General features: G+C 38.2%; 1 protein-coding gene across 4 annotated transcripts in view; it reads left to right on the forward strand.

Moving 5' to 3' along the window:
• The window catches only part of PDZRN4 (PDZ domain containing ring finger 4), a 434,390-nt gene that overhangs the window by 16,169 nt on the left and 404,394 nt on the right, over window positions 1-13,827 (forward strand). For 3 of the 4 annotated variants that reach the window (XM_053255823.1, XM_053255824.1, XM_053255822.1), the window contains one exon: window positions 662-766. In XM_053255823.1, the coding sequence (XP_053111798.1) occupies window positions 662-766 (105 nt within the window). Of the gene's footprint in view, window positions 1-621; window positions 767-13,827 lie in introns of all 4 variants that reach the window. The other variant, XM_053255826.1, reaches the window with a different exon arrangement.

Consider the following 13,827-nt stretch of genomic DNA (forward strand, 5'->3'; position numbering starts at 1 on the left):
CCTCCACTAAAATGGTAGTGGGTCAGTCAGGAGCCCAGCCACCCAAGGTGATCGACACATGATCACCTACCGAGGTAGAATGAACTGTAGGTTCATTCTATCTCAGGAAAGACCTGGATACAGGAGTTGGGCTGCCCAGGTCTAGAGTCGCTTGGATTGGAGAACTCTTGGTGCTCCAGACAACATGAGCTGCCTGGGTTACCTCAGGCAGTTCATGGTGTGTGAATAGGTTCTCTTTCTAGCAAAATTAAGCACTAGCTCATTTTCAGCATTGAACAAAACTGTGTTAGTTACTCATGCTGGCAATTTATACTTTTAAAAATTACACATACTAAGATAGATTAGGCTGTTGGCTGTGTTCAGATGAAGCATTGTCTGTTGCAGAATATGAACTGTTTTCAGTAGCTTATCTCAGATCAAAACAAGATAGATTCTCATGTAAACAGAATAACCAAAAATAGATAATCTTGTCAAACCTGCTAAAATGGTTGGCTAATACTGTCAGTTTGATTAATGGCTCTTATGTGTGATGTTAAAATCCCAAATAACCTGAAAGGGAATGGGGTATCTCATTTAAATATGTGCTGAATGATTTAGCAACATACTTTAAAATATTTCTAGGAAGGCTATGCCTTTTAAAAGTGTGCATCTTCATGCATAGGACAACCAGTTGGAATCTGCAGAAGGAATTTATGTGTCCAGAATCCTGGAAAAGGGACCTGCTGACAAAACAGATGGTATGCAAATCAATGACAAGATAATAGAGGTAAGGAGAGTAAATTGCATGTAATAATCATGCCAGAATATAGATATAATAATTTAAAATTGCATATCCGTTTTTTTGACTACTGATTACTTGTGAAAATCCTAGTAATTTAAGAAATTAAATGTTTATTACATAACAAACCATTTTGGTTTAATGAGTGCCAGTAATGGGAAAGTGCGTATATAAACTATTTTGATACACTTGGTGAATCTGCATTGTTTATGTAGTACACAGATGCATCTGGCAGAAGATTTATTCTGGTTTTCTCCTTGAGGATCGCTAATGAAGAATTTATGATTGAGAAATAACTCTTTTATTCTAGAAATAATCAGTGACTTAACATAATTATATTTGCTATAAAGAAGTGCTGTGGCTGTCGTTGCTGAGATAATCCAAAGGCACTGATCAGTAGGCTATGTTTGGGAGTTTCTTTAAACTGCTAATGTTGCACTTTTCATTCTGAGTCTGAACCATTTGCTAAGTTACCATTGTTTTGGGTTTGCTACATTATTATACATTACTTTTTAAATAGGCCAATATTTTCTTGCATACTTCATATTTCTTTTCTTCCTTTTTTGACTGAAAAGAATATCAAAATTTATGAATTTAATCAAAAGCATTATTGCAAAGTAGAGTATTCTAGATGTAGAAATGTGCTTACTTGTATTGAATTTGGATAACTTTCTTTGCCTAAATAGACCATTACATCCTAAGCATGTTTATTCTTTCTTTTGAGTAATTCCGTGGGTGACAAACAATAAAAAGTGGCTCCTGAAGCCTTAATCAAGGGTAGTTTTACTGAGTTTCACCGAAACTTGTGTTGAAACTACCCTTAATCAAGGGTAGTTTCAACACAAGTTTTGTGTTGATATTGTCATCCATTGTCAACATTCTGTGGTGGTTTATAAACATGAAGCATTAAATGTTGAAACAATTCATGTGAAAAGTACTTTTTCACTAACTGGTAAATAAATCACTTGTGCTTTTATGTTATGAATTTGACATAGCTGGGGCTTTAAACATAGCTCTTAACTGTGAATATGTGATCATGTGTACTTGTTCTGCTGTTCACTATATGAGTTTAGCTTTGGTTTTTGAGATAATTTCCAAAGTAGGGAAAGTATTCTCAAGATTGACAATGAGAATGATCAGTAGGTTTCCCCCGCCCCCTTACTTAGTAGCTAATCGTTTTAAGTATACATTTTTTGTAATGTTTTTAGTAGTGGATTTTGGAATATAGTATGCAGTATGTGTCCATTTTTCATAGTTTTCAGGAGCACAACCAGGATTTTTGAAAGTGTGTGTGTGTGTGTGTGTGTGCACTGACCTAGAGGCAACAGGTCACAAAAGAAAGTACATTAGAGTAAAAATGGCTGCTTCCGATCCCCAGATTGAACAACTATTCTGCTGGCATATAGAACCTGTATAGCACTCCCAGTTCATTAACCATGGCCCAGGTACTGCTGTTATAAACTTCATACTGACTAGTAACTCTTAGTCTGACCCTGAGGAGGCAGAACCCGTAGTATATTTGGTCCTAGCCTCCGACATTGAGCCAGAGTCTCAAAGAATTTCACAAATAAAGCATCCTGAACAACACTCTTGGAGTCCAAGTGCCCTGAGATGGCACACTTGGAACCCAGATCCTCCTAAAGAGCCAGTGCACTCCATTCCACACCATTGCATTCCCCAATATCTGCAAACCAGCACTGACAATAGTCTAGACAAGAGTGAGTGGAAAGGAGATCCATGCTAGACTAAGCTAGAAGGCTGCCCCTTTGAAGTTTCCACTTGTCAGGGAGATTTAGTCTAGAAATGGTAACCTGCTTTCAGAGGCAGTCCGAATTCTTAAGTACCTCCTCTGACTGCTGATGAAGCAGTCAGAGGTACTTGTCCTTTGGCGATATCTGTGGTGTTGCAACCTGACTCACTTCTCCACCTTCCAGACTTCATGGGGCATGACAGAACACAACAACAGCATAATAGAGGTATATCGGACATGAACTTTCCTGCCCTTCCCTTGCCAGCCTTATTTGTGAAGGTGTACTAATGTTAGCTCATTAGTGAAGGTATGCTAACGTTAGCCATGGTTAAACACTAACCAGGGTTCACCAGATTCATAGTTTTAAAATCAGTTAGTTTCAGATCTGTGTTACAGTGGGAGGCTGCTGCTTCAAGCTTTGATTTAAAGGCTTTGCATGGATCATTATGGGTGCTTCTGTTTATGTTGCAGCTCATGCCACATCATGTGAATGAAAGAATTTAAAATATTGTGATCCTTCAGTCAGTCAGTTATGATAACTCATCAAGCTCTTGTCTAATGTCCTTAATTTTAAGTGATTTTACAGTAAAAGTATAACATAAATGTCATGTATTGCATCAACCAGATGACACTTGATTTTGAATTATAAATCAGGGAAAGCCAACGGTAGTGAGGGAATATCTCTGGATATGTTTTCTTGATGTAGTGTTGAAACTTTGAAATGGTCAAGATCATAGCTTTGTTTCCATGTCTGTTTTGTTGTATCCACCATTGAGGTGGATAGTAAATGATGCCAATTGAGCAGCCGGCAGCTCATAGTATGGTGGCCTGCATTCACTTGAATTTATTATTCCTTTTCTGGATTTAGAGAAGTGCTATAAAAAACCATGTAAATCATTTATGAAGTTATAGTTTTCAAAGACTGCTTTTGAAAATCAACCAAGCATAATTGTACTTGTCTCAACATGAAACACGGGTCCCTATTCATTTGAATATAGTTTTTAGTAGGTGAAATGCATAATGCTAAACTGAACGCAGGCATGCTTTTCATGAATCTTTATTCCATTTCCAAAATGATGTCATCATGTTCCCTAGAAACAGACTGTTTTAAGTAGAAGAGAGGATGTGTCTTCATTGCTGTTTGTGACCAAACTGATACTCAGTTGACAATTTGGAATGATCCTTGGGTGTGCATGCCTTTGAAAGAAATGTAGTGAACATGAAATATATCCACATTCAGACATCTGTGCACACTGCTTTACTCTTTATGGATGTGGATTTGGATTTGGATTTTGGATGCATATATGCATACCCAAGGGTGAAGAAGTGTTGGCTCAGTTCACCAGCCTGACACAAATTTTACTAGTCAGATGATTCCTCGAGCTGTGGCTAGACTAAATAAATTCTAAATAAAATGCTTCCCACAGAGCTCAGATACCAAGTTCTTCACGGGAATCCTGCCACTTAAATTGCCGAATGCACTATTTTTAAACTTCAGAATATGCACAGGGAAAGGTTGATTTGTGTGTGTATGCGGAGGGGGGGGAGTTGTTGGAAAATAAATCTAAACAACATACTTCCCACTGAGCTGCAGATACCAAGTTCTTTGTTGGCAATCCTGCTACTATTGGAATGCACTACTTTTTAGTCCAGAATATGCTAATATGTGTTCTGGAGGAATTTGTGTTCTCGAGCACCAGCCTTCCTGCAGTTAGCTCCACTTTGCCCTTCTGAAGTTTTGTGAACACACCGAGGCTGAGGGTGCCAAGCCAACATATTTCAAGGGAAGGAACTCACAAGTGCCCTTGGAAGCTGCTGGCTGCCTCTCATCTTTGCTGGCCAGAGTCAGCCTGCCTGTTCTGATCTCTGGGTGGCTAGTGAGTAAAGGGGATAAGGGCAGCACCTGTCACACACACAAAAAGTGTGTGTGGGGGAGCACTTCTGCTGAAGACAAAAATTACTGCTGCCTGCCAGAGCCAACACAAAAATGATGCAAGAACTCGGAAAGCAAGCAGCTGCGTCTCATCCTGTGAAGCGGGTAGTTTCTTCCATTAGCTGGAATAGCTACTAATCACGGCTATTTCAGCTCTTATTCCTTGAGGATGCATTAGGTGTTGCCACTCAAATGAGACCAAAAAGGAGCAGAGGTGGCAGGGGAAGGGTGGCAGACTTCAAACTATGTTGGTACATTACCCATCAGTGTATTTTCATTTGTCAGGCATCATTTTTCACTCACCACAGACTAGCAGACTACTGGATATCCTCAGCCCTGTGCATACCCATGTGGCCTCCATTAGTTATGCATTATTTGTGAATAGTGGTTGGATCAGAGCAAAAGCCCCATCATGCAGTACTGATGGACAATGAACTATCATTACAGTGTGGCAAGACATTGTTTTGGCAGTGGAGATGCATTCCCTTTTTTCCTTCCCATTCAGAGGGAAAGGGATCATGAAAGACATCATCCAGTGAAGACATCATCGTTCAGCCATATTTATTTTATTTTATTTTATTTTATTTTTATTTTTATTTTTACACTTATATCCCGCTCTTCCTCCAAGGAGCCCAGAGTGGTGTACTACATACTTGTGTTTCTCCTCACAACAACCCTCTGAAGTAGGTTAGGCTGAGAGAGAAGTGACTGGCCCAGAGTCACCCAGCAAGTATCATGGCTGAATGGGGATTTGAACTCTGGTCTCCCCGGTCCTAGTCCAGCACTCTAACCACTACACCACACATATGGTGTTGTGGCATTATCTTATTCATGGTCCTAGGATCACGCAGTAAGCATTTCTGCTGCGTAATAGGGCTCTGAGCAGCCATTGGAAAAAACCAATGTGAATGACTTCTACATCCATAGAAATCAACTTTCCAGCTGAAAAATGTAGAAAACGTGAAAAACTGATACTTTATCTGTTCAGTCTGAAAATGTATGTGGGCATTCCAATATTAAATATGGGAATTTTACCTATAAAGTATGCATCCTGTAGTGTTACAAATATGTTTCCAAATGATCTACTCTAGATAACCACTATTTTAAAAAAAAAACATAACTAATTCTACTGTGTGTGTGATCTGCTGCAGCTTTCTGCATAATGAAACAGTTGTGATAATTGCAAAACATCTTTGTAGACATTAAACTAGTAATAATTTGTGTTTTCTCTGTGCACAAAATACCAGTTGTTCATCCTAGTAAAGTGTATTCTGGCAAATACCATGTCAGTCCTGCTGGGAATGGAAGCTGTGGTTCTGTAAACAAAATGAAGACATGATTTTCATATTGGCAAGAAGTCAAGAGCTTTTTCACACGTCGTTCACAGAAGCTTTGTGTGTGAAGTTAATGAGTTTAATTCTTGTCATCTGCTTGTCTTTTTGTAAATGTAATTGCTTGGCATTTATTTTGTTTTGCCCTCCATAGGCTGCTGTCTGGAGATTGCATTTCCAGTGTAACACTTATTGACGCATTACAGTGCCAGTTTTTTTGCCCCCTACCTAGTAAACTAACTAAAATTATAAAAGAATTAAAAGGATTATATTGAGCAATCATTTGGAGTAATATCCCCAAATATTTCAGTCTTAAGACAAAAGCAGTTTCCAATGATGATTTTAATAATGGTGTCTAGTATGTACTGCTTTTAGGAAGGATAATTCAGTGAGGTTATTGCTGATATAACCTACTGTGATATTTTCATTCATAATAGTCTATGTTCAGTTATTCAATCATATGAATAATTATTTTAGGTTTCATATTTCAGAAGTGGTCTTGCTTCCAAATATAATGTACAAGGAATGATGGCTGTGTTCAGCTTGGCTGTGTTCAGCTTTCATCTCTCATTTCACATTCTGTAATCAGAGAAAATTGTGCAGATTAAGAAAAATTTCCAATTCTTGTGTCAAATGATTAAGCTTGTTTCCAAGATCTATATTTTCAAAGAATTTGGGATTTTCAAACAAATATTGGAAAATAGGAGAATATGACTATTTAAAGTTGGGTTCCATAAAGTAATAGCCACAGTTGTGGTAACAAACAGGGACCTGTGGAAGTCACTGGAAAATATTCCCTGTCACCAGTAGGGATTACCAAATTTGGCTGTGACTTTAAAAATTCTCCATGTGTAACCCACATAATTAAAGCTAATGTCTTCAGCTACAAGTGTTTGGAAAATTGGAAGCTGAAATTCCCAGAATGCTGAATTTTGCATTGGAATTCTTCAGAATTCTTATTGATGATTAGAATAATATAAGACTGGAAATAGATTTGCAAGAATGTAGCAGTGACTACAGTCTAGCAATTAACTGTGGTTTCTCAGCATATGTCCACACATCAAATATATATGACAATCTATATGTGGCCTCAGAGTATTTCCTGTATAAAAGTGCTTTAATGCTTGTCGTCATGTTTGAAGTAGATTAGTCATACAGCTCTCAGAACTGCAACCCATAGCATGAATGTTCTTGATTTAAAATAAATGTAAAGCACTTTTCTCAACCTTGCTCTGCTGTGTCAATACAACCTCAGTCCAGTGTTAGCACAGCCAGCCAAACACTCAGAAACCTGAGTTATCACCTGATATGGGTTAGGTTCCACATCTGAGTGTGGAACCTAACCCATTTGTTGAGTTAGGTTAAGCATTCCAATATTGTGAACTATCATTCACAAGACATTCTCCGAATGTAACCCAACGTAATAAATGTAATAAAACTGTAATGTAATAAATCTTAAGTAGTTATTAAACCTTGAATACCATTCACTGTTCAAATTTTCACATGCTGTGCAGAAGTTATACAATATTGGGATATACAATATTGGTAATGATTGTTATTTCTTCATTCTGAAAGTTGTTGTTTAATCCTCTCAGCTCTGTCTAGGAAGAGCTGACATGGCAAAGTTGAGAGACAAATGCTGTTCAGGAGACATGATGTAATTGGTTTAAATATGTTGTTGTTTTCATTAATTGCTGGTCTTTGTGTCAGATTGGTTATTTTATTTAGCTACATTGCACAGTCCAGAAACTTATGATCTGATAAAATATAAGCTCATCTTGCAAATTTATCATAATTGCCAGATAGTGGGAAGGGAGGCGAGAAAGGGGAATTAGTGATGCTAGTAGGGGAATATGTTAAATATGGTTGACTAAGTGCAATATATGTCCACTTTTGATAACGATCTACTGTCCATTTAGCACTGTGTATTTTGTTTCCCCACTTCCCTTTCTTTCTCTCTTCCTCAGTTTCCTTCTTCCTGTCCCCATTTACCTTCCATCTATCATACTTAACATTCATTTGGAATTTGATTTTTTCTAATCTCGTGCATGCCATTCATCTAGTGTTACCATCATTAACCATGCTTAATGAACACAGACACAATAGCCTTTCAGCTGTAAAGGCAAAAGGGAATTAACATAGTCCACAAAGATGTTGGTGCAGCATCCACTGGGGTTTGGGTTTGTTTAACTTCTCCATAATGTGAAGCTTACTTAATCTTGTTCCATCTTTATCAAGTTCCTGGTCAATGATGAAAGTGAAACTTCAGCGTTCTTCTGTAAAAACTTGCAAATGACTAGCCATGCAAAGGACCATGTGCTTCATGTTTTGAGTAGTTAGTGGCTCTTTACCCTTAGGAGTTAGTGGCTTTCAGGACTGTGATTGCTGGTCACTAACCAGCTAGTGATTGCATAGCACTACTGTTCATGTTTAAAATTACATATAAAGATTATTTGACTGAGTTCATGCTCATAGGTGAGATACCGAGAAGCATCATTTGTCCAGTGGGACTCGGATAATATTAATTAGGGAAGAATTTTGGAGCATTGATGTTTCCTTCCTCTACACTGAAGTATTGTTTCTTCAAATATACAGTATTGTTTCTTCAATTAAACAGTATTGTTCTTTCAAATATACAGAATTCTGCCATTTTTAAACAGTGGCATTGTTAATCTGTCTACTCCAGTGAATATCCTAACTATTTATCTGCATTTTGGATTGATTTTTAACAATATAACATGATTTTCACAATCAAGAATAAACTTTAGGCTGCTTTGCTCCTTCTGTCGCCATAAAAATGTATACCAAAGGATGTTCAAGATTGCCTGTATATAGAAGAAAATATATTATGCAAACTGACCAATAGACTGTTCTGAAGTTCAGTCATGCACCTATGTAGTCTTCAGTATGATAAAACTACCTACCAAGAAACTTCATAGGAAATGTATTCATGCACTTGAGTCCACTGTGAACTATTTTATAGTATGAGAAATATGTTTATTCTAGTTCCATTCATAAGGTAAAGCATGATAGCAGGATTGTTTTTCTATACTGTATTAACAAAATTCACTTCATGCTTTTTTAGAACTCTATCTTCTTGCTCTTACTATCTCATGGAATTTTCTCTTATTAAATGTTGTTACCTGTGTGCTTGAGACTGATGCTTAGAATTTTATCCATTTCTGTTTCATAGCATATATTTGCTTTATAAGGCAATTTTGACAAATGTGTTTTCTAAATTTCCAGGCATTTTACTAAACTAAATATCAAGCAAAAGATAAAATGAACATTTAAGTGTGTTTCTTTCATTTCATTTTTACTCTTCCTGTAAACACAATCTTGTTTGCAATAGACAGGGATTCTCAACGTTGGGTCCCCAGATGTTATTAGACTTCAACTCCCATAATCCCCAGGCCCAGTGGCCTTTGGTTGGGGATTATGGGAGTTGAAGTCCAATAACATCTGAGGACCCAGCGTTGAGAATCTCTGCAATAGAAGGTCTTTGAGGATAGGCAAAATATATTTTCATTTTGCAATTGAGTTTTATAATTAAAATTTTGAATATAAGATCTTTTTTACCTAGATGCCTCAGATTTAAAATAAGTTTTTAATAAGCCCTTCTTAAATACTGTTTTTGCTTCTAATTAAATTATTTGTTCCATGAAATAATTACAACATGGTTAATGATCCTATCCTTCTGTAAAAAGACAGCACAAGCTCTGATTTTTTTTAAAAATGTCCTGAGATCAGACACTAGCATAGACTCCAGCAATTACAAAGAATGGTGCCAGACAGACTGAATTCTCTATCTAAGGATAATATTAAAAGCTATTCACCATCCTTTCCTTCATCTGCCTGTAACAGAGAGCAAACTAGGGTACTTTTGAGCCCTCTTTCAATCAACTGAACAGTGGCCAGCATTCATGAGAATCTTATGATTCACATGTCACAATAATGATCTGGCAATACAGAAGGGAAAGTCATAGCTCGATGCCTGTATGCTCCAGATTAATTTTAATTAGCTATTCCAGATTTCTAGGTCAATAGTTAGACTGAATGACTGCAGAACTATTTTTTCTCCCTTTTAACTTCTCCCTTTCCTACTATTTTATATTTATATTTTATAGAACTATTTTTTCTCCCTTTCCTACTTCCATAATCAGCTTCATTTTGGATCAAAATGGCATTATTTGGTTAATTTCTTGTGGAAACAAAGGGAAGGACTACAGTCTTATGCTATTGAAAAGGTCTATATTCACTTTGTAAATAAGAAATGCACTTTGAGTTAAAATGTTAGTTAGGAAAGAAAGGTCCTTATCCCTCTTGATCACTTCTTCCTACATTGCCAATATGTATTTTGTTTCTTGTACTGGAGTTTTTCACTGTATCATTTAAAGATTAAAGATATCTATAGATTGTCAACACTATGGTCTGGAAACTTGTTTTTTTTTAAATTTTAGATCACATGATGAAACAAATAGAAATGTTTTTGCTTCAAAATTGCTAATATTGGTGATGCAAAATGCAGCTGATAGGCATTGTATTAAATCTGATTATATCATCATTCCAATTCAATGCACAGCCCTAGTAAACACATCTGAGAAGCAGAACAGTTGTAAAATATGTATTAAAAGATGCATTTTATGGATTTGTGAATTCCCTGTAGTCTTCAATTGAGTCATGGGCCTTTCAAATCAGAATTTCAACAATAATAATAGCAAGCTAAGATGTCTCAAATAATATGCTCGATTCTCTACAACTATGATATTATTGCTTAGAATTAAAGTTTGCTAAAACAGGGAGTCATGGCAAGTGTATGACTCCTTTGGAAAGAAATAGTATTCTTTTTACACATTACTTCTAACAAAAGCGGTGTCTTATTTTACATGACTTGTTTTCATGTGCAGTGGTTTGCTGCCAGCATATAACAAAGACTCCAGTAAACCTGACCTCTTCAGCTTATGCTGTGATGCCCATATTTGTAGTACATACAGCTGTAGAGACAACTTGGCACTGATTTATTTCCTAGACAAAGAACGTAAACAAAAATGTACATTGATCTGTGTGATTCCACAACTATCACAGAGTTGATGCCAGGTGCTCTCAGGTTGCTGCTGCTAGTAGCCATGTTTCCTGTGGATCAGGCTCACTGTTTCTTAAAATGAATTCCAGGAAAGCCTTTGTCTTACCCAAGCTAATCTTACTAAGTGAAGCAGAACTGTTTATTGGGAAAGGATGAGGGAAGAAGATAGGAGGCAGCAGCAGAGAGAGGAGGATGGAGGGGGGGATTTCATTTGTGAAAATAACTTTCAGGGGGCAAAAATGGCTGATTATGGCAAAGGGTGCTGGACTGTCTGCCTGTATTGTAGACTAGACTAGCGCCAATAGACTAGCGCAGCAGCAAGGATAATTGATAATGGGGCTGTGAACAGTGCCCCAGGGCCAAATGTCCTTCTCATAACAGGGAGGATTTTGCTGATGGGCAGACTGACTGGAAGTATAAAAAGAGAAACCAGGTGGCAAGCAGCTGCAGTATAATTCAAGCACTCTGGTTGTGGTCTCTGGAGTAAGAGATGAATCTGTGTGTATTTGTACAGTTTCTGCCTTTTTTCTTATTTGTGTGCTGATTTATAGGGGTGAACGCAGAACAGTTTATTGAGATTTGGTTTGAATTTGAACCAAACTGCCAGTCCACAAACTGGTCTGGTCAGACTAACCGCCGGTTTGGTTCAGTTGGTTGAACTGGTTTGACTTGGTTCGAGGTCTATGCTTGTAAAGGGAAATCCTCACCAGATTCTCCTTTACACCAGATTCTCCCTTTGAAACGGCTTGGACCGAGCTCAGTTCGGGTCACACAAATGGCCCGTGTGCATGCACAGAGGTTAAACAAATGGCCTACACACACACACACACACACACACGTCCAAAAAGGACTGAAGAAGGCATGGCACAGTCCCAGCACAGTCCTTGGGACTTGTACGAGGCTGGTGGAGGTTGGGGTAGCCACCGCTGCCCTTTCCCATGGCCGCTGTGAGTCCGAATTTTAAAGCAATTTTACTGCACAGTGGGGCTTTGAACCGGGCCTGAACCTTTTGGAATTCAAACTGAGCTGGGGCCTGGTCACTGGAGCTGGCGGGGTGGTAAGTGGGCAACAGTGCTAAGCCAGTCTGGTCTGGTTTGTCCGGTTCAAATCTACTAGGAGTTTGAACTTATTTTACAGCAAAATATTTTGTGGAGTCAAGTAAGAGAGAACAAAAATTCTATCTCACACTGTATTATTGAAACTGCATGCTTAGCTGTATGCTTCTATAAAACTAGAGCTTCTACATACAGTCAGCCGTCTAATGCGGCTGGACCACAGCACTTCAGATTACAGGTCAAAGAACAAACGTTTGGATGCTACAGAACAAACATTTTGGATGATATAAGAATATTTCCACATGTACCAAACTAACATGCACACGTAATTGCATATCCATAACCCATCTGATCCTGCCTCACCTTCTTTCCTCTGTTGCCTTTTTTCAAAAAGTTATATTGTGAAGTCTTCAAGGTAGGAACCTATCTTTAAAGTGCTATGCACACTGATAACGCTTGCTGACATGAGGAAAATTACTCCCAAGTAGTTACATCTATCTATCTATCTATCTATCTATCTATCTATCTATCTATCTATCTATCTATCTATCTAATTTGCTAAGACATACCGTGGCTGATCCCATGTGTGGCAGCTCTCGCGAGATTTCACAAGCGAGGGGAGAGGGAGAGGAAGGTGAGCGGTCAGTGAAAGGAAGCGGCAGAGCCGGCCGGCAAGAAAAAGTGCCACCTGGCGAGAGGAAGCGAAGCGGAAGCCAGGCTAGCTGTCAGGCAGTGAGAGGAAGCAAAGTAGAAGCCAGGCCAACCCCTGGGCGGCGAGAAGAAGCAAAGTGGAAGCCAGGCCATCTGTTGGGCGGAGAGAGAGAGTGCTGCCTGGAGAGAGGAAGCAGTGGCCAGGCCGGCCGGCTGCCTAGAGGAAGTGGCGACCAGGTTTGAGTTTGGGGGGGACAAACTGGGGATGAAGGGATTGGGGAGAGACTAGGGGTGCAGTTGCTCTCTGCCAGGTCAGCTAGTTGAAATTAAAAGAATATAAGTTAGGCATTGCTGCTGCTCTGGTTGCATTTATATTTGATTTTGGACAAGCAAAATAAGCATGGCAGAACAGCTTGCCAGAGAAGAAGTTGCCAAGATCTTCTTGGAGGATATTCTTGGAGACCAAGAATCAGACCATTCTTGGTCTGATTCAAACTGAATCAGATTGCATGGTTCAGTGATCTTATTGCATTGAAGAAAAGGGGGAATGTCATCTGTATACAAACAAATGTGATCAGAAATAATAGCAGCACTGTTCTTCTTGTCAGCTGTTTGTGTTTTCAAGTCACTTAGTGGTGAAAAGTCATAATTGTGTTTAGGTGTGCAAGTAGTTTTGTCCCCCCCCCCAATGTACTTAATGATGTTTTTGTATGTGGCAAAAAGAGATGGCATACATTTAGTGACCAGTTGCCAAACACTCGTTGCATATAGCATTCTGACCTCTAGTTATGCCAGGTTCCCCCCACCCCCCAACAAACCATATAAAAATCATACAGTGTTTGTTCTAGACTTTTTTTTAATAGCATGCAATAATGTTTTACTAGTAATGAAAATTATTTGTAATGGACAACAAGCCAAGAACATGCCTCTTTTTTCCTTATGTAAATCAAATATTTAATGTATATCAAATAAGTAAAATATTATGTAAATCAAATATTCAAAGTATTGCTTTGAATTCACTGCAAAAGGAGATAACTAAAAAAGAGCCTCCCAGATTATATCTGATACAGAATTCTGTTTTCTAGTTTGGGTGATCTATTGAATTAGAGCTAGTAACTTAACCCTATGACTCATGGCACTATTCTGTCTCTGGCTTCAGAATGAATAAAAATGAAATGTGAGTGAGCACAAAAAGTCGATAAAGAGTATAATTGGAGTTAGTGTACTAGGAGAGTAAGAAAAGATC

The sequence above is a fragment of the Hemicordylus capensis genome, chromosome 5, assembly GCF_027244095.1.
Source record: "Hemicordylus capensis ecotype Gifberg chromosome 5, rHemCap1.1.pri, whole genome shotgun sequence".
In the NCBI taxonomy this organism is placed as follows: Eukaryota; Metazoa; Chordata; class Lepidosauria; order Squamata; family Cordylidae; genus Hemicordylus; species Hemicordylus capensis.